This window comes from Calidris pugnax, unplaced genomic scaffold, assembly GCF_001431845.1.
Source record: "Calidris pugnax isolate Ruff unplaced genomic scaffold, ASM143184v1 scaffold41, whole genome shotgun sequence".
Classification (NCBI taxonomy): Eukaryota; Metazoa; Chordata; class Aves; order Charadriiformes; family Scolopacidae; genus Calidris; species Calidris pugnax.
In genome coordinates, this window is record NW_015094509.1 from 27,318,640 (window position 1) to 27,340,408 (window position 21,769).

The window sequence follows — 21,769 nt, forward strand, 5'->3', positions numbered from 1 at the left end:
ATAACGTTCAACAGGGCTCACCTGATGGTTCATTTATTGAAGAAAGGGTACATTTCTACCCCCAAATTGTATGTCGGAGAAGGTAATCACTCCCAAATTCTTTTCCCTCCCCTCCCAAGGACTGCAGCATACATCGCTAAAATGATAAACAAATTGCTAGTAAAATCTGACGTTTTTCTTGGGAAAGGTGATTCATATTCCCAGTTATTTGAATTTATTGCCCAGTCTAATTTCCTCTGACAGATTTCCAAGCGTACCAACAACCTGGCCTTCTGAAGATAAAACTTAATACGCTACGTCTCGCATTTCCCATGGAAAGATAAATACTGTAACAGAAGATAGAGCGAAAATAAGTATTTCTGAACAAGGAAAGGACCTTTCAGAAGCATAACCCTACCTGAGTTGTGCTTTAAGTTCAGTAAACCTGGGTCGTCTGCTAGGGTCGTACGCCCAGCACTTGGTCATAAGGCTGTAGAGGGTAGGAGGGCAGTTTGGAGGCATTGGGAGCCGCTCACCGTTCTCAATTCGCCCAATCACATCATTGTTCTTCACTCCCTGGAAGGGCTTTACCCCGTGCATGAGGATCTCCCACATACACACACCTGAGGAACACACACAAAAAAAAAACGTTTTCCCAACTGCGAGTGAAGGAGACACCTATTAAAAAAGAAGCAAACCCTAATTTTGCCCAGCCAAACAAGGTGGTTTCTTCTGAAACGTAGAGCTAGGGAATGGGTTTGGACTTACCGGCCGGCAGCGGAGAGGAGGGATGTGGGGCAGGACCAACCCCAACTATTTATGAGGAAGCGTGACCCACAGCTGGCTCATGGCAGCCCCCCCTCACCTCTCACTACCTTTAACCCATCGTAAATCAGGAGGGGTTGCTCATATTCAAATCTACCTTTTTTTTTAACCAGGTAGAGCATGAGCTGTGTTTGCTTTTCCCTCTGACGAGTTCCAACCGGCCCAGCGTATTTTCACTTTGAGGGTGTTTTTTAACGCTGGCATCGATCCAATTTTTTTTTTTTTTTACTGAAACCATGTAATAGAACAGTTTCTGTTGAAACTGTCTTAAAAGCCCAAAGGGAAAAATGGTCTGTCAGTTCAGGACTGGCCAAAATGTTCCACAGACTTCATTTTTTTAACTCTGGCTGTACTGAAGTTTTCTTCCAACTATTACAAACCTGCTAAAAATTCACATACCCTTCACTTAAAAACATTCAAATTTGATTTTGTAAAAAAGGGTGAACCCTTACTTTTCTGTCCTGCTCTTATTTCAGACCTCATCACCTTTGTTCCTTCACAAAGCCTGTCTTTGCTCTGTCTGTCCAGACCAGCAGCCTGGACCAGACTGAGCACAGGTGATCAGATTCATATAAAAAATTGCAGAATTAGGAAAAAAGATCAAGGCTTCAGGATATGCCCATTTACCTGTATTTTTACTCAGCTTCCAGTCATATTTTGTAAGCAGGAGCTATGACAGAGAAATTAAGTGGGAACCTAACATTAAATATGTGGAAGCAGGACATGATGTAGGCTGATCCATGCACTACGCAAGGAAGCATCACCATAAAAGAAGTAAAAATATAAAACAGAAACAGCAAATAATCATGGTGTAACAAAAAGAAATCAGAGGTAAAATCAACAATAAAAAAATCATTTCCTTTATGACTATGACCTAATTTCCTTCTACTTTCATTTCTTTCAGCTTCTTACTGATGGCAAAAAAGGCACTCGAAACTTTAGGTTTACTGGAGTCGAAAAAGGAAAGAAAAATAGAGAGATGGAAAAAGTTCTGAAAGAAACTAGATTTTCGGTAAGTATGGTAAAACCAGTGCCAAATATCTGGAAATTATTCATTTACGGCAATTAAAATGAAACATTCAACTTCTCCAACAAGACACTTAAGAAAGCCCACCTCTCAGTACTCACCAAACATCCACACATCGCTCGCTGAGGTAAACCGTCGGAAGTTGATTGACTCTGGAGCCATCCATTTGATAGGCAACTTTCCTTTGGAAGCTACAGGGAAGGCAAGACAAAGCAGGATTTTATTCCTACCACTGAGCTCAAACATAGATTTCGTTCCTCTGTCTAGAGAGAAGAGCAGCACTTTGCCCAAACATTCAGACTGACCCAACTCCTTCAAGTTTTAAGTTAATTCTTATTTCAAGAAGCAACTATTGCGGTTGAGAAGGTATCAAATCTGAAATAAATAGTCACAAAATCTCAGCAAGGGAGTAGGTGTTTTTAAATGACTCATAAAAAAAGGGGAGGTTGTTTGGTCTTACATAAAACAGGAAAAGGAACCAACAAACCCCCAAATAACCCCCCAAACTTCCCAATAAAGCTCCCAACAACAAAGAACAAGAAATGATAATTTCAAAAGTATTCTTCCTCTCAGCAATTAAAACGTCAATACGCAGCTCAGAGTGATATGCAACAAATGAAACGAAGCATAATGAAGTGTAAGGGGACAGATAAAGGATATTTTAAAACATATGACTGAAACAAGAAGTATATTGAAGATCACACTTATAAATACATTGTTCCATAATATAAGATATAAAATTCTACCGTTTGATACAATACACCCAATCTCTATTCTCCTGCTGCGTTTCCCATCTATCAGGCACTGCAGGACATCTCACAGCTGCTGGAGCCACTTAAGATCAGCATTCCATCCAAAATGGGAGAAAAACTAGACTTTTTTGTACTGAACCTCCCTCATGCAGGGGCACCTGAAGTATGCAGCCCACAACGACAGCACAAACTCTAAATTTACCCATAGGTAACTCTGAACTCATTGTAGGCTACCTTTATCATGCCATGAATATGAATATTATCTTAAACAAGCATCAAATGTGGATAATCTTCTAAAAATCGTGAAGAAAAGCATCAAAAGCTTGTCCTAAAAAGTGGAATTTTACCTAGACATTAACTTCCTACTTTTGGCAACTTTAATCAGACCTTGTGATTCTTCTTCTTAAGCATTCCTGTAGGAATTTGCTGCTATATATTAAACTGTTAAATATCTTCCTTTTTTATACCCATTTAACAGCTAGACCAAGAAAATCTGGTTAATTCCCCTTGGAATTCCCCAAAGAACTCACTATTGTGGGAAGCAACTGTGTTCTGACTGGACTGCAAGGAGGATCCAGAGGTTTGACTTACCTTTATAGTAAGTACTGTCTTCCATGTATCGGGATAAACCAAAGTCACCCAATTTCACACAGTCAGTGGCAGACACCAGCACGTTTCTAGCAGCAATATCCCTGCCAAGCAGAGGAGACATTATTTCTAGTAATTAAAAAAATGAAATGTCATTTGGAAAAAATCAAGTATCAAGACCATAGGTATCCCATAAGTATCAAGACCCAGAAGTATCAAGACCTTTCAGAGGACTGAATTATTTGTCTAGTTACAGTTTGGGTGGGCATGGACAGGAAAAGATGACTATGTATTTGTATACTGATAGTGAGAAGTTTGCAGAAATGCCATAGTACATTTGATCCTTATGAGTAATAGCCATCATCTGAAAATATAACCGTCAATGTCAACAGCAGAGGAAAAAGGTCTATTCTTCATCTATTTAAATATCACAGGCTAAAAACGTTTAGCAATTAGAATGGATGGAAAGTAGAAAACTGGCCTCCTGACCCTGCAAAGGTAAGGAACTGGTTCAAGATCTCAGATTGCAGGAGGCTTCCTAATAAGGAGCTGGGTTTTTAGCGACGCCAAAGGGATGATGACAAGACATGGACATTTTTCCCTTGCAGTTTCCCAGGCAAAAAAACCCCACTGCCTGTTGATTCTGGATTTCAGCAGGTTGACTGAATATCAACAGATTTAGCTTTGAGCAGTGAATTAAGCTCAGCAAACCCAGCGGTGCTACCATCTCCCATTTCTGTACAGTAGGAATAAGTTGTATTTTGAAATTTTATTGCTAGAGTTAAAATAAACAGCTACTTGGCCAAAATTCAAGTGTTGTAACAATTGTAAGGGTCTGTTATTATGATGGTTTTTTATATACATATATAAATACACAGCTGGTACTTAGATATACATGTGTTTCCATGTAAAATATATACTACACATACAGAAATTGAATGTACATATTTAAACATAAAAAAACTGCTCAAAAGTGAAATGGTACATGATAATGGGAGTGCTGTGAACTCTTAACTGCATACAATAAAAGGTTAAATCCAGTCTCTTCTCCCTAGAAAGCTCACGTTCAAATCCAAAACACACCTAGAAGGAAATTTAGGTTCACTTTCTGGTTAAGCACGTACTTGTATTTTATAAATATTTTGTTTTCTCTGTTCTTAACTTAAGAGACGGTTGCGCTTTGTTTTGCTTTCCTGTATTTGGGAGATCACAGCTGACTCACAGCTTTAAAAAAATATTGTAACCACAAAGCAACAGCTGAGCTGAGATCTATTCTGATTAAAATCTGGCACCATCTCTGAGCCCATCCCAGAAGGGGCCAGCAGGTGTCACTCTTGAAAAGGGTGTGATTTTGGGGACTTTGTCTGAAAATAAGATGACATGCTAATATGGAGACTGACATAAAAGAGGTTAGGTGGATTTCAGGAGTTCTGAAGTATTGCTGCTACACATTCATCCTATGTCAAGTAAAAGAAACACAAAGGGAAGCCTTCAAAGAATCCAACTACGTGTTGTGTTTTGTCTTCACTTGAGCCAGAACACTGCCAGTCAAAAAAGACACCTCATATTCCCTATAATTTCAAGTATTTATGTATAAAAATATACCCGTACACATACGTATCCATAAAATCTTACCTATGTACAAATCTTTTGCTCTCTAAGTAGGCGAGCGCTGTGCTGAGCTGGTAAGCGTAGAGTATCAGGGAGGCCAGGTCCAAGCTGTATTTTCTTACTTGCAAAAACGATCTCAACTGTTTGCACAAAGAAAGAAAAAAAAGAAAAGAAGACAAAAATAATAAATTAATTTGAACAAGGCATGTCTCAATCTGTATCAATCAGGACAGGGAACTGGTGGAGAGGGGACAGCAGAGGGCTACAAAGATGATGAGGGACCTGGAGCATCTCTCTTATGAGGAAAGACTGAGGGACTTGGGTCTTTTTAGTCTGGAGAAGAGAAGACTGAGGGGGATCTGATCAACACCTATAAATACTTAAAGGGTGAGTGTCAGGAGGATGGTGGGTCTCAGTCTTTCTTCAGTGGTGCCCAGTGACAGGACAAGAGGAAATGGGCACAAACTTGTACATAGGAAGTTCCACCTAAACATGAGGAGGAACGTCTTGACTTTGAGGGTGGCAGAGCCCTGGAAGAGGCTGCCCAGGCAGGTGGTGGAGTCTCCATCTCTGGAGACATTCCAAACCCAGCTGGACACGTTCCTGTGCAACCAGCTCTGGGTGGACCTGCTCTGGCAGGGGGTTGGACTAGATGATCTCCAGAGGTCCCTTCCAACCCCTTATCATTGAGTCTGTGACCAATGGGCATGCCTTTCCTTTAGACTGGATGAGACAAGGAGATCACTTGCCATGAAGAAATTTGACTCTGGGTTAAATGAAAGCAGTTTTTTCTATATGAAAACCATTAGCCAAACAAATAAAAATGTTTTGTGCATTTCTGTCAGGCTCCTTGTGAAGACTGAGAGCGTGTGCTGCTGCTGTTCCAGAGGAAAGCACTCGGACCCTTCTGCATCCTTCCCTTGAGGGCTATGTACATTTTTGGCCTAAAGAATTTCAGAACGAAACAGCACACGGCCAATCCGAACAGCAATTAGAGAAACATTGGTTTGGAAGCGTTGATTTTAATCTACATTGGCTAAAACAACTGGATTTAGCTCAGAGTGGCCAATATGAATGCAAATTTCTATAAGCTGTATTCCTAGTATAAGGCAGTTAAGACCTGATGGAAGGTGGCACTCGAGTCTCCTTATGAGTTAAAACAAGACTTTGAAAAGAGATTTGAGCATTGGAAAGGAAATCTGTCATTTTTTTGACAGAAAATGACTTCTCCACTATAGGTTTTTCCACCCTTTTTCTTCGCTTGGACAACGTACTGCAGTTCAATAAATGCGACTACCTTCCAGTGCAATGAAATATTACTTCAGCTCACATTTTCAAAACCACATGGCTCAAAGAAAACAAGTCAATTCTAAAAACTGAGAGCTGGTTTTGTTTAAAGCACTGATCCAAAAGACATCATAATAGGAAAGTCATCTTATCTAGGATCTCTGCTGCAGAGCCTGTACAGAAAAAAACCCTAAAAAATAACAGTGTTCCAAGGGAAAATGCAGAATTACTCAGGAAGAATACGAGATGCACCACAGAACTTCACTTCTAGAAGGTATGTTTGCAAATGCCGTTTAAATGATATTGTATTATCATCATCTTGACCCAGGTCACGCTCTCACTCTGGAACAGCAACTGAAGTTCTCTGAAAACAGTGACTGAACCACTTTGGTATGAGCTGATGCAGCTCCCTCAGCGGAGGAGTTAGGTCAAGTTCTGCCCCTCCTGTTTCTGAGTCCACAATCCCACAAACAAGTATGATATCATGTTTGAGGAGAGCGCCTTTGCTCAGAAATGGTGTTTTCAGTCTTTTGTGAGTTTATCTGTGAGTTTAAGGAGAGAAAACCAAAGTTCCATGAGGATTTTTCATACCTCTCCAAGCGTGCAGAGCTCCATGATTATCCAAACTGGGTTTTCTGTGATAACTCCGATGAGCTTCACAATGTGAGGATGGTCAAACTGACGCATTGTTACTAGAAGGAAAAGAAACAAGTTGGTGTGTTACACAAAACCTTGTATTTTTTTTAATAAAAACAAAGAAGTCGGTTAAGAAGCATTTAGTCTATGACCAGAAAATGGCATCAGTTCTGCAAGACTTGAAACAACAGTTTGGAAGGAATAAAGGCTGGTCATTTGATGTTCTGTGGGCAGTATGAAACACTGCTACTTCAGCAAACTGCTCTGCAAGGGGCAAGTCAAGTCAGGGTCTCTGATTCTTCTGCCCTGGTTGAATACAACAGAAATTAACATAATGACCTATCAATCCAGTGCATGACCAATTAACCTGTGCCTTTCTATTGGAAGGAGGAGGAAGGAGAAAACATTCTATTTAAATCAAGGTCTGGGAAAAACGTCTGTTAGTTTATCACATCGACAAAAACCTCATTTAATCATTATGTTCACATCTCATTTTATTTTTCATGGACTTAATTAACTTCTCAGTCTCAGCAGCACTGTCACAGTACACTATATGCAGTAAGACCTACAAGTTACAGAATCACAGAATGGTTTGGGTTGGAAGGGACCTTCAAGATCATCCAGTTTCAACCCCCCTGCCCTGGGCAGGGACACCTCCCACCAGACCAGGTTGCTCAAATCCAGCCTGGCCTTGAACCCCTCCAGGGATGGGGCAGCCACAGCTTCTCTGGGCAACTTGTTCCAGTGTCTCACCACCCTCACAGCAAAGCATTTCTTCCTGATATCTCATCTAAATCTACCCTCTAACAACTTAAAAATGTGGTATTTTCCTGCAAGAAATTTATATGGGCAAACTTAAGGCAACATATTCTTTAAAAAATGATGTGTTATGAGTAATACAGAAAAAAAAAAAAATCAGTAAAACATCCATCCCTATCAATGACACAGTTGAACATATTAATAAAAAGGAATAAACAATCTGGTGAAATGTCAAATGGGCAATAACAACTGCTGAAATACTACACAGAATTGAAGTTAGATTCCTCAACCATTCAATTCCCCTCTTCCTTTTTGAAGGGGAATGGAATTTGAGAGAGGGAAGCTATTTCTGGCACCTTGAAAAAGTATGCATTGCTAAACTAGTTTATCTGAACCCAGTGCTAGTACTAAAATCTCAGTACTAAAATCTCAGTAAATAAAGCGTATATTCCAAACAAACCCCAATTATTTAGCTTTAGGGTTCTCTTGTGCTAACTGAACTCAAAGCAATTTACAATGTTTTATAACATGGAAATGTTGCTTCACTGATGTAAAAATGAAGAAGGAATACAGTTTTAATTATCAAAGCAAAACCCCACCACGAGCAAACATCTAAACCCCTAAAATATTTTAATGTTCCTCATATTAAAATATTAAGAAATAAATTTCCGAATTCAGTGACTCTGCCAGATGTTGGATTTGGGCCTTTTGAAGAATGAAAAAAATGGAGTCAGTATCTCCTGAGCAAGTTTACAATCTTAACGCAAACAAGAGAAAGGTAACAGATGGGGAATAAAAATAAAAATATAAAAAAAAAGAAACAAGAAATGGTGAATCTATTGAATCAAAACTGAAAAGCACTATTTATCTGTCTACGACGTTGCCATTTCCTAATCTGTCAAGCTCAAAGCACAATAAAGAGCATTCAATGAGCAATTATTTTCTACATTGTTAAGAGACAGCAGCCCACCTTTGACTGCTAAGTTATTACTACACGCAACGGTATTTACTTTTCCAACAGCTAGAAATGTAATGGAAAAAATTATAGTAATTTAAGAAAAATCTGACATCCAAAAATAAGAAGCCATTAACTACAAACACAGATTTTTCTGAACAATTAGGAAAAAAAAAACCTTGAACAAAGGAATAGTGAATAAAAGTATACTGTAACATCTGGCCACAAGCAGATAATTTATTGATATAATACAATACCTTTACGAGACTTACAGATGTACAATAGTAGAGGATAATAGGCAAAAATTAAGGCCTGAGCCTCATCTCTTAATTTGTTTACAAATCCAAACAGCAGAGAAAGCAGTAAATACAATATTCTTACAGAAGTTTACTGTTAGAATTCATCTCAACAAAAAGCCTTCCTCCATGTGTGAAAAGTACCATTCAGGGAACACAACATTTCTCGGCAATTATTTAGAAAATTGGTTTATTCTATCATAATTTTTAATTGTGAATTTTCAAAACAGATCTCTCTTAGACGTAACATTTTTAGCAACTTTCTTAACAAAGATACCCTCCTGACCTTCTAAAGTAATAAACTCAAAGAAGTGCTACACCTTTTTTTTAACTCATTAAGGAGAAAGAAGGAAATAGAGGATCAGGTCTCTAATATTCCCAAACTGGTTCTGAAGCCTTACAGGAGTCAGGTATCACTGTTCAGTTTCAAAAAAATAAAAAACTCACATATAATCATATACAGGGGCAATGGAAGGAGGTAAAACAGTCTTCTGGCACATATTGCAAGAGAGAAAAAGGTCATGCTATATATTAATATAAAAGATTTACATCAGTAGCAGAATTTCCTGGCACAGATGGCTGCAGTCTTTGCAAGGACCAGCTACAGAAGCTACCCCAAAATTAGTATTTTGATACTCACAGGCTTCTTGTAAGAATTTTTCTCTAACGCTGTCTGAGGTGCAGTTTTTACATGTTTTGATTGCAACAGCCATAGCCGGGTTTTCCTGAAAGACATTAGTGAGAAATAAGTGAAATACAGCCCACCAAATACAGGCCACCAAAAGAGAAGTCCATTTAAATGCTCGCAAAACTACTGTAGAGAAAATTACTATTAACTGTAATATCTTTAGTTAAGAGATTACATTTTGAAAGCTTCAATGTTAAAATATTATCACAATTAAGAGACCTAGTGTACAACATTTACACGTTGTAATATTTCAGGAATATGATATGATGTGGTATTTCAGGAATACCTGATATAACAGCATTTGAGAAGAGGTGGATGCTGCACAGTCACTAGAATAAGAATGTTACAAGTGCAACGAACAGGGACAAATGAGATTTTTGGGATTCAAATTTGAGCCAGCGGAACAAGAGGCCAGAAATCTGCCCTAGGTTTTTCCACGTGAGCTGAATATATGCAAAGATTGAAAAGCTATCATGGTATTGCAACTAATCTTTTATCTATTGTAAGATTTCTTCCAAAAGTCTAAGTTGGAAGTTGTACTAGTCACTACTCTGAAAATGTAGATCTGTAAATGAAAAATCAGAATCTCCCTTAATGCAATGTACATCAGATCTGCTTTTCTAAATGAAGGTATCAGAATGGAGTTCAAACTTGACTGAAATAGATAACATTCATCCTTATTTATTTACTTAAATATTGCATTAAAGTTTGATTTATTTAATCCACCGAGTCCAGCACCCTAACCAGCTGATTCTACAAAATACCGTTTCTAAAGTTAGAGCTAGATTGTTGGCCACATGAATTATTACTTCATCTATCTAAAATCCACACACTTAATTTCTCCAAACGAGAAACAAATCTTCATTTTACACTTGGAGAATGAGTTTATTATAACCTTGAAACTGGTTGAAATGAAACAATTTTCCAGCTTTCTCTTGCTTTTCCCCACAAACTTAATTTTTAATCCACTTCAATTGCAATCTTAATTCTTGCAGCTGCAGTTTAGATAAACCACATAAGGACCAGTCTAAATGACACCAGTCCTGCCAACCTCACCAGCGTCACTCAAGTGACTTCTCTGCATTGGGCTTTTGCTGGATCGGTGCCCAAATATTTCGTATTTTTGCTTTCTGGAAAAAGTAGTAACTTTATTAACATGCAAGGTTCTCCGTGAGAGATGTAAGGAGATGCTTGATGGAGAAGTAGACACGTCTGTTGAACATTACTGTCCCTCTGCTGTAGGCTGTATTACCTTGTTCTCACATGGGGAGCATGGCCAAAGGGCTGCATCCTCACCACGCTTGGACACACTCAAAATAAAGAAGGAAGTGTATTTTTGGGGTGGAAACCAATGACTTCTATCTAATTCTGACTCAGTCAGTGGCTCTGGTACGGTCCTGAATAATTTATTTGGCTCTTTTGATTCCTTTCCCGGGCTGTAAGAAATGGGGATACAGGAGCAATGAAACGGGAGCTGGTTTTCTACTTATCTAAAACACGGGATATATTCTCTACATGCTGATTATGCAGAAAAATAAATCACAAAGTCAATTTTTATTTGTTCTGGAAGAGTCAGAACAAGATATCTAAAGAATACGTTTATTTTTTATTTTCTTTTTTAACTGGAAAGGTTTTACTGTAAGTGAGGCTTACCGGACTCATGTAAACTCCTTGGTGCACATCTCCAAACTGTCCTTCACCGATGCAGCGCCCCAGCTCAATTCTCTCCCTTTGAATCTCATAATCTCTGGCTATAAGAATATAACGCACTTAAAACATCAACTTTCTGACGAAGGGCAAAGAAATAATCCACAAGATACAAAACTCAAAGTAAGTCACTCAAATGTCTCACAGATGAATAGCTAAGATTAACATTTGCTGCACACCAACCTATACAAATGCCAGGTACACACAGTGGAAACCTCTTAAACAAACACCTGAGTCAAAGCAATGAAAAAGGAATTGCAGAATCTAATTTGCTAAATTGACTACGATGCATTATTTATTTCAATCCAATAGACATAATTGAATCCTTCTTAATTATAGCTAGTAAAAGACAATACAAATAGCCTAGGGCAATACCGATTATATTAAATACAATCTTAGCACACGTGCCTTTAGATGTTTAAGAGAGCTCCACTATGCGGTATTTTAGATATTGGAACCATCAAATGAGCCCAGAGAATTTTTAAAGAGGTAACTGCAAGAAAAAAAATAGAGGAACAAGAGCGTGGCAAATAAAGATAAAATGAAAGAGCAAAATTTTGAGAGCACTACACCTCTACCAGTGTAACTGAAGTAAAACTGAGATGTTTTGTGGACTTGTGCAATTTTGTTAACTTTGTGTGTTTAACAGACTGAGAATATCACTGATAAAAATGGCTCAGTATTTCAGCAAAACATTTAATCAATTGCAATTGAACCACTTCATTTGCAATTTAATTTCTAGCAGACATGGAAAAATATTTCAGGAACAGCAGAAAAGCATATACAGTATATGTTTTCATCTCTACTTGTGTTATTCAGAGAAAAAAAATATTATCAACCAGCTTAGGACATCATGACTGATATTTTGACTTCATTAATACTACAGAAATAATGTCACCTAGAGCTGGATAACCAAGTGATAAATGCCTTTTTAATTTCTTTTTTTTTTAAGTTGTGCATTTTCCTCTTTAAAATCCCAAAGCTAACTGGTTTAACTATAAATAAATAATGTTTATTAAATGAAAGTGAATAGTAAACTTAAAAATTCCACATCATTCCAAACTGCAAGCATACAGGGATGGGTAAAAGGGTCTCCTGTTACCTTCATCTATTCCATAGCTTTCTGCAGTGCAATTAAGAGAAAAATCAAATGCTTACTTAGATAAAGCTTCCAAAAATCAAGACAAGGACAAACATTTTTTAACATAATTTTTTTTTTTTTTAAATGAAGAAATATACTGATGCAATTTTAAGTTTACATTAGCAGAAGTCACAGGTCTATTCTTATGATTTTACTGACTCAGTCCTTTGGGAGCTGAACACTTGAGTCCACTTCAATCCGGCAAAGCGCTTAACGAATTTCGCTTCAACAACCCATCTCGTGGGCTTTGAATTGAAGGCACACTTAAGAGTTCAGCATCATCCAGGCCTGGGCCCACAAGTAATTACTGCCATGAGAATTTAAATGAAAATATTAGGAAAAAAATAAAAATCACAGAAGTTAATATGTTAAGGAAAAAAAATAATAGTTTATCACAGTACTTTTGGATCCTGCAATTATTTTAGTAGAATCATGTAGTGACTTACTGCAAGACATCGAAAACACACTGTTTATTTCTCGAAAACATATATTCTTGCTTTTCAAATATTTATGTTCAAATATATATGTTTTTCAAAACATATATTCTTGCTTTTCAAATATTTTCCACAATAGTGGAAGCTGTGCTGTGAACACTGAGGTGCATCATGAAACGTTGCTGACACACGGTAAATTCTAGGAAACCTAAAGGAGATTCATGGTTCTTCAGCAGAACATGGTGCCGTTGACCACCATCTACCCCTCTCACATTAATGACACCTAATGTCTTTGCAGGTCAACTTATTGACCGATTGTCTACTTCTAGAGAAATCCGTGGTTGCCAAAACACAACAGTAATTTCGCAGACACAACTGTTAAAATCAGAATATCAGATTCCACGTTAAATTCCTTAGCTTTGACAGATTGACATTATATTCTAGTTCAAATATGCCCCAAGACAAAAATCGTGGTGGCTAACGCATCATATTTTTTGACTTAAAAGATGAAGACTCAGAAGAACTTGGTATTTTTATTTCTGTTCCTGAAGTCTCTCATCTTTAACAAAATTGCATGTGGAACAGATGACTTTCCTTTATCAAGGAATTTGAGAGCAGCAAGTCTGTCCCAGAGCAGGGGTGAGATACAGTCAGACACCGAGACACAGAAGCTCTTTTTGCTCTTATCACAGACATCTTATCCGTTCTTTAAATGCTGTGTTCTGCATCACAATCAAAAAAATCTACATTTTGAGACATAAGAAGAATTTCACTGCAAAGTCCCTGACAGCAGCGAAACAGAATTTGGTTTTATTTGCTTCAAAAACCTGAACTTAGCACTGAAATTATCAGTTTTCAAAACAACATATTTTCTTTGCACGCATATTACTTAAGGCTGAAATAGAAGATTCAGTCCCTGCTACACCCAGAAAAAGTTTAGATAGAAAAGTTCCCAGGTCAACCACTGTACTTACTTGATGGCATTGTATAAGTATCTTCTTCATCTATAATCTCTGCATAGTCATCTGTCTCTGTAAAGGGAGGAATTGAAGAGTTTCGGGAAAAGCAGATGAAAACAATTCTCCAAGAACAATATCTTCAATTTATCAAGGCTGATATGTCGCAACCCCCAACTTCAACACTGCTGGGACGCATTTACAATAGCACGAATAAAACTTGCTCATGCATAATTTATGGTATGATAATGACCCCTGCGCCAATTATAACATGTCACATAGATGCATTCAACAAGGAGTAAAAAGGAAGATTCATTTGTGTTCAAAAAAGTTCCAAGTTCTGTAATTGAAACCCATCTAAGCTGTTGACTTAAAATCTTTTAAACAGAAAATTCCACTGCAATAAGGAGAAAACATTATTAACGGATTAAATTGCTTTACCTTCAATAAAGCATGAATTAGGGTTTGCTAGTTTTTAATGTCAAACAGGCAGAACAGACAGTAAAGATGTTCCAGGGCAGCATCTCCCTACTGTCAGTGGGGTAAGGGAAGTTATTTTCCATAGAGTCTCCTGTAGTGAAAAGCTCTTTTAAGTCACACTCTTGCCTTACGTCCCTTTTTCTTACATTAGTCTCAATTTTCCTTGTTTAGTGGGAATTCACCCCCAGTTTTGCTGTCAAGAATCAACCTCTCATGGACAGTGTTTGAAAACAACCCGTTCTCAAGAATTTTCAGCAAAGTGAGAGTCTATTTCTTCCTCTGTTTAAAACTTATGACTTTTACATCAGCTGTTCTCAAAATGGTTTAAATGGTGTCAAGTCGTATCAGAAGGTCCTTCTCTTGCCCTAAAGAACGTCCCGTGTGCGTGGGTCATCTCCTAACGGTCAGATGAATTCCTCCAGGGGTTACAAAACCAGGCCACAAGACCGAGACCATTTTTCACTTCAAGGCTGTTAAATTCAACTCGCCGACTTCGAACGCGCAGAGAGGGTCTCCAAATTGAGTTAATATCAAAGCCAGTATGTGGTTTTCAGGGTTGGCTTCAGATGATCACATACTGGGCCACCCCGGAAAGCCATGATTTACTCTCCCTTTTTCCCCCTTCTGCCCTGGAGCATGTGTACATCCCTCCAACTCCCTGCACCATTTCTAGAGGTTCTGAATGGAGAATGGGACAAAGCCACGGTGAGACCGGAACGAAGGATGGGATGATCCCTTCTGGCAGCAGCCCTCACTTCAACCAACTTAAGCCAACTCTGAAACCAGAGCAAGGCTCATAAATATTATAGACATACATCAACAAGAGGCTTCGTTTTCATACAACCTGAATATTCAACAATTGGGAAACTACAGGTTGCCTATAAACTTTGAAGTTCAACACACTTCTGTGAGTAGATACAGTTTCACGATCTTAATTTCCTACCACTTGAATAAAATTAAAGCTATTTTTCTTCCAAACTCCTATAGGAATATATTGTGTCTTGTAAAAACAGAATCAGGGAATTCTATACCCTTTAAATTTTTGCTAGCCAATTTCAATTTGGGACACAGCAAAACTGAGTCATCTAATGAAAATTCAATTAATTACAGAGACAGTGAACAATTCCAAACAGGCAGCACACTCCAGAGGCACTAATCTTTTTCTTGGTATGTTTTGTTTTTCTCCCTACACTATAAGTTAATGATTTTGTAGAAAATAAGTCCCAGTTTGGTCTAAAAAATAAGTGTCCATTTGAAAGAAATCATTAGTGAGACACCAATGTGATGGGGATAAATCATTCTGCTTCCTTGTGGTAAGATGCTTTTAACATTTAAGTGTGATATATATGAGTTCTTGATATAAGTGAATATTTGAGGATATGAGAAAGTTCTTAATCTATTAAAAAAAAAATATGGGCTGAACAAAAGATAATATAAGCATATTTAAGAAGAATTTTAAAAGTCTGGAAACTAGAACTGGTGCCACACTGGTCTTTAAAAACCCAAACCATTTGTCACACTAGATTATGTGCTTATAAAATGTGATAAATGGCTTGGCTTGTTCATCTCTCTATTTTAAATTAATCAAGTTCATTGATAATAAAAGCATTATCAGAACACCGCAGAGCACTTCCCATGGTTTTGATACACTGCCCAAAACCAGCCTGAAACTAAAACTGTCTTCAGTAGCCAATCCAAAGAAATTAAATGTATGCAATTAATGAAACAAATATTTTTTGTTACGCATTTAACACTCTGGAGAGGAATATATAATATGAATTGAGGAAATAATTCCTATACACATCTGGCTTAGTTTCTGGGAATTAGAGGAAAATTCAATCAAGGCATTAACAGTGATGTGGTCAAAGTGTTCTGCAATGAAGATAACTGACCCCTCTCACATGCGGCCTTTACCACACGATTGGAGTCATGCAGGAGGAGACTACTACCAAGTCTGGTGAGACTATGACCATGTCTGCTAAGAGATATCCCAGATCCCACTGGCTCTCCTGGCTGCTCTACAAAGGAGAACGTTCTATAGCAGCCTCAAGAGCTGAACAGTCGTAACAAAGCAGCGATTCCAGGAGATGTTCTATCTTGAAGGCCTTTCCTAAGTCTAATAAAACCAATATTTACAAATACTAGTTTACTGCTGCTCTCTCGCATCTTTTAAAACCAGCACTGAACTTTTTCACCTGTTGGCCAACCCTAAATTCTTCTCGATGGAAATACCAATGAGTCACTTCTGGACAAAAATACAGTGTTGGTGGTAAAGGTGAGTGAGCCAATTTGAGCTTCACTAAATCTGAATGCATTTATTAAACAATAGAAAAAATACCTCAGTATATTAAATCCATAATAGCTAATATATGATTTTAACCACCTCTCTGACATAGAATCATAGACTGGTTAGAGTTGGAAGGGACCTTAAAGTTCATCAAGTTCCAACCCCCCTGCCATGAGCAGGGACACCTCCCACCAGACCAGGTTGCTCAATATTTCCCTTTTCATGACTTTTTCCTCCAGGTAGAGACAGTAATTTATAGAAGATGATAAACACCAATAAAAAGTGACGTAGGGTTAGTATCTGAAACAAAATTTCTGAATTTATGAAAGAAAAAAAAAAACACCTCCCTTTGAGTTTGTGATGTTTGAGAAAAGAAAGAAAATTTGGGTAGAATTACCTTAGCATGACTTACATCTGAAGGAGAGAAAGGAGATGAGAATTTATACACCCCCTTTATATTTTACTGACAGGAAGGCCACAAGACACTATCTATTTCTTCTTATCATCTTCCTTTGCATACTGCTTTTAATTTCTTTTAGTCCCTCCTATTTATAAGAATAAAGACACATACCCTACCAGTCGTAGCAGTTTGATTTTTTTTCCATTATTAGATGGAATCCTTTAGAAAAACACCCAAAAATCTCTTGAAAAATCAAACCCCAAACCCAATTTGCTTGCAGAGGATAGCAAATTTTCTAGAAAAAAGACTTTTAAAGTCTGGAAAAGTTCAATATTTTGTCATAAATTTCAAAGTTTTGAAGAAGAAGATTATTTCTCACCTGTCACTTCCATTGATCTCAGCCACCCACCAAAAAAAAAATAATCTGTGATACCACCATTTCAATCAAGCTGAATGGACAACTCTTGCAAAGCTATAAACCTTCTTTGCATCATGCCAGAGCTCTTGTTGCAAACACATGCAGTACCACAGCCCTGGGGGTCTGAAATAGTCGGGTTTTTTTGCCTTTTTCAATTCCAGTTTAGCGGCAAGTTGTTAGCTGCACAGCCTGTAAAGTACAACAGTGATTGGCTAACGCCCAAAGCAGGCTGCTTTTTAATATTAAAATCTGCATAAAATTTATGACTGAAATGTGCATTAAGTGGTACACGGATATAAAGGTTGCATATCGCACGTTAGTAACACACAGACTAGAAAACATATTACCGTCCCCACTAATTTCATCTGCAGATCCAGGTGGCATGCAAGGAAAGAGAAAAACAGAGGGGGAGAGAGAAGGGACAGAGAAGGGGGAGGGGAAAATATACTATTAAATTCATGAGTAATCCAAAAGTATTCAGACTGCAGTTATCTTATATACCTGACTCAAGAGAAACCAGAAAAGTAGCAGAATTTAAGACTTCTCACCTAAAACCCAAGGGACAAAGATACGTTCTAAGAAGCTTGTGTGATGAAACAAGAGTTAACGACTTTCAAACACAAGATTACACAAAAATTTAATTTGGGAGTGGAATTAGTTTCTTTAAAGCATTGTTAAGAAATGTCCATTTCTGGTTTTATTCAATACTTCACTCCAAATTAGATGTCCCACAGCCAGGCGAGTCACCTCAATTTGACTTTGCATACACACGATTTTGGGTAAGTAGAGTTGGTGCTGACCCTATTCAAAAGAAATGAGCTCCTGTTCTATCACTAAGACACGAGTAAGAAATGGAACCATCTAAGTATTAATTACACAGAGCATATTGCAGTTACACAAAGTCAAAATTTAAACGAGTGGCAAATGGGGCAGCTCTACTGGGAAGACGTTCAAATGAGCACCATATTCTGCATTTCCAGCAGCAGCCCTATCGCACACCAATACCCCAGCACAAGCTGATGCACTTCAGACATTTTTTATAAATAAAAGGATAATGAGCATTAACGTTGGAAAAGTAATGCGCCAATTACTCCGATTCTTCTCACCCCTCACAAAGCCAAACTGGTCCAGACCAAACGCTGACCCAGTATGCAGCCAAAAGCATCACCGTCTTCGGAATTTAATTCAAAGTGATCGTAGCTGATGCTTATTGTTGCTAATTCCATTTCATTCATAAGCATGCTGTATCAGGGGTCCAAGAATGAAGTAAAAAATACATTAACCAAAAACCCCATGGGTATTCGGGGGGGCTGCAGAGCCATACAACTGAAATTATTAACACGGTTGTCATTGTAGAATATGATGCTTAAAACTAAGTCCCCCATAAAAATGGGGACCAGCAAGCGACACGGCACGAAAATCCAATTCAAAAGGAAGGAAAAAGGGTAGAGGAAATTTAATGACATTATTCTTGGAACTCTGTTTACCTGAGGCTAAAAAAAAAACAACAACAACCACAGTAACTGCGTTAGTATATTCAGCTTTTGGGTTAAAAAGGCAGCCTTTTTAGAAAGAGCAGTGCAGTACCCTTAGGCGGCGGCTCATGGGAACAGAAGACGAAAGGGAGAAAGCGTCTAGCTTTCTTTACTTTATGCTGACAGTGATTGACTCCTTTACACAGAGGCAAGAAAAGGAAAGAGAAAAAAAACAGAAAGAAATTATTTGGAAACAAAAGAAAAGAGACAGGAGAGAACATCTACAAGGAACGAACGTAAAAAGTAAAGGTTTACATCACAGTTCTGTATACGCAAACGGATATAGGAATGTTGTTGAAACTCTAAAGGATACTTAGTTCTTTTTTAACCTTCTATCTCAGGAAATGTGAGAAGTGGTTTAAAAAGCCAATCAAGTAAAAAGCAGCATCTTGTTGCTCACTCACTCGCTGAGTGAGGTCCAGCCACCTTGAGTTATACAGGCTGGAGGCACAGGTGGTACAAGAGAAGCCCAGTACTACAAAGCAGCATACTGGGACAGCATACTGGTCAGAGGTGGGAGGAGTGGAAAAGAAGAATTAGTTTTTAATTAAAAAAGTCACATTTTTCATGGATTCTGGAAACCTAAGAACCATCAAAGCAGCTATACTTACACAAACGAATCATTTCCACAGACCTGAGCAGTTTTAGTGGCCAGATTTTGAGGGATAACATGCAGAATTTTTTTTAAAGGTGTGTATTGTGTTCAGTCACAGTCCAATCTGGAGGCCACATACTGAATTTCACACGTGCAAATCTAATGGGTAACGCACTCCCATGTACAACCCATGCTTTGCCAAGGTGGCAATTTTAATCCAAAGTTAAAACAAGTGGGGGAGATTTATCACTGCATCCTGAACAACCAAGTACCATTATAAAAACTGCTGGGATAAACAAACAGAAATCATTGGTCAACTGTGAAAATTTACATGTCATTGAAAATGACAGAATAATAATCAGATTTAATGCTACGAACATAAAAGAGATGCAAGGAGAGGGCAAAATTATTGCCTAAGGTAGTGTATCAGTATTTCCATGTGTAACTCATCACTGCACTCCAAGGGACTTATCTTCCTAATGTCACACAGCACAACTTTCAGCATTCTCAATTTAACACAAACCTGAGGTAACATTTAGAAGAAGCTTTAGACATGCTATGAAAGAAAAGAAAAAAACACTGCAGCTATTTTAAGAGACTACTGAAATGAGAATAAAGGAATCCGATGCTCTGGACTGAAACAGAAGAGCAGGTATAGAGTCACTGGAAGGAACACAAGCTGTCGAAAAGGGAAGAGATGTTTCAACTCTTGACCCGTCTGCTCAGGCTACAAACTTAATTTAAGCTTGAAATGCTGAAATGCTGTTCACTTGCACTGATCCATGGGCAGCAGAAGCTGACTGAAACCTCACAAACCTACTTCATAGGAAGGGTACGTTGAACCAACAAAGGTGGTTTTAATTCCTGACGTCCTCGTGCCCTGTGATACACGGTCCAACTCCTCTTCTGCATTTCTTTGCCTTTATGATTTATTGTCTCAAGTCGGTTCAACTATTCTGCCTTCTGCTTTTCTTAAACTCACCATATCTTCATGTCCAGCTACAAAAGGAAATTTATTTAGGTAAAAAGATTATTCTAAGCTAAGAAAAAGAAGTTCCAAGACTTTTTCAGGAGCTTAGAGAGAGAGAGTACCTGCTTGAAATGAGTACTACTTAGAAGGATTTCGACCATTCCATATTGGCTTCCAGGGGTGTCTACCTAAATGTCCATAAAGCTCAGAAATGCTGCTGAAAATTGCCCTGGACTTCTTTTTTATTTAGTTTCCCTTCTTAAAGCTAAGTATTCATGAAAATTATTGTGTAAACAAAATCACTTGCTGTGCAACAGACTATGTTAGAGAGGAAGTGACCAGGCTAAAGGGCCATTACTACTGGAGCTCCTCGTTGGGATTATCTGAGTCATTACCCAGTACTGGAAGGCTGAAACTGAGTTATGTCCCATTCTATTTAGTCACAGAATCACAGAGTGGTTAGAGTTGGAAGGGACCTTAAAGATCATCGAGTTCCTGAACAAATTTGAGCAAAAAAGCCTGAAAAAAGTATCTATGGAACGAATAAATCTATTTGTTTTCAAGCTTTTGAAATAAAATGAGCACTATGCAGTTGTCACATCAAGTATGTTTATATAGAAACAACAAAACCCCAAACCTAATACCGCAGGGAACGTTTCTTTGGTCACACTACAGTGTTATTGCTGGCAAAGCAAAAGTGTCTGCTCAACTCAAACAAATGGATCACAACGGAGGGGAGCAGGAGGGGAAGAAACCTTTAACCCACACCCCAGGCTGAGGAAATCAGTGCGGTATCTTCCACGGCACTGAAACGGTGGAAACTGGCTTAGACTCTCACCACAGCTCACTCTAGTCTTCTTGGCCATGAAAAGAAACATTTTAGTCTGTCTAAAATATGAAAAGAGAACACACCCGCCTATTTAACCGTGATGGGAATCTGAAATACTGTAATTTATTAGCATTAAGGGTATCTTTAACTATATTATCTTAATTAATTATCAAAAAAGTTGGGTGAGTTAAGAAGCAAGCATGTTGGGAAGATGTTAGGAAGAAATTCTTTACTGTGAGAGTGGTGATGCCCAGGGAAGTTCAAGATGCCCCATCCCTGGAGGGGTTCAAGGCCAGGCTGGATGGGGCTTGGAGAAACCTGGTCTGGTGGGAGATGTCCCTGCCCAGGGCAGGGGGGCTGGAACTAGATGATCTTTAAGGTCCCTTCCAACCCAAACCATTCTATGATTCTTAAGATACAATTTTTCATCTTCAAAATTTACTTAAACTTTCCAGCGTTGTCTTTTTTGATTGACTTGATAAAACAAGCATGTAAAAAAAGCTCAAATTTACAACTTCAGGCAAAGAACACCTTTCCCCCCAACCAACTAATTCAACTGGAACTAGGAAATCCAAGTCCTACACAAGAAGCTCTTTCAGAGTTGAGCACAGGGC

At 38.2% G+C, this 21,769-nt stretch overlaps 1 protein-coding gene across 9 annotated transcripts in view; it reads right to left on the reverse strand.

The window, feature by feature from the left end:
- The window catches only part of PTK2 (protein tyrosine kinase 2), a 182,783-nt gene that overhangs the window by 29,850 nt on the left and 131,164 nt on the right, over positions 1–21,769 (reverse strand). For 3 of the 9 annotated variants that reach the window (XM_014965332.1, XM_014965325.1, XM_014965324.1), the window contains 11 exons: positions 18,814–18,897; positions 17,574–17,591; positions 13,660–13,716; positions 12,213–12,233; positions 11,057–11,154; positions 9,356–9,440; positions 6,661–6,761; positions 4,807–4,922; positions 3,175–3,275; positions 1,933–2,022; positions 398–602 (listed from right to left, as the gene is read on the reverse strand). In XM_014965332.1, coding sequence (XP_014820818.1) covers positions 398–602; positions 1,933–2,022; positions 3,175–3,275; positions 4,807–4,922; positions 6,661–6,761; positions 9,356–9,440; positions 11,057–11,154; positions 12,213–12,233; positions 13,660–13,716; positions 17,574–17,591; positions 18,814–18,897 — 976 coding nt within the window. The remainder of the gene's footprint in view (positions 1–397; positions 603–1,932; positions 2,023–3,174; positions 3,276–4,806; positions 4,923–6,660; positions 6,762–9,355; positions 9,441–11,056; positions 11,155–12,212; positions 12,234–13,659; positions 13,717–17,573; positions 17,592–18,813; positions 18,898–21,769) is intronic. The other 6 variants (XM_014965331.1, XM_014965330.1, XM_014965326.1 and 3 more) reach the window with 5 other exon arrangements.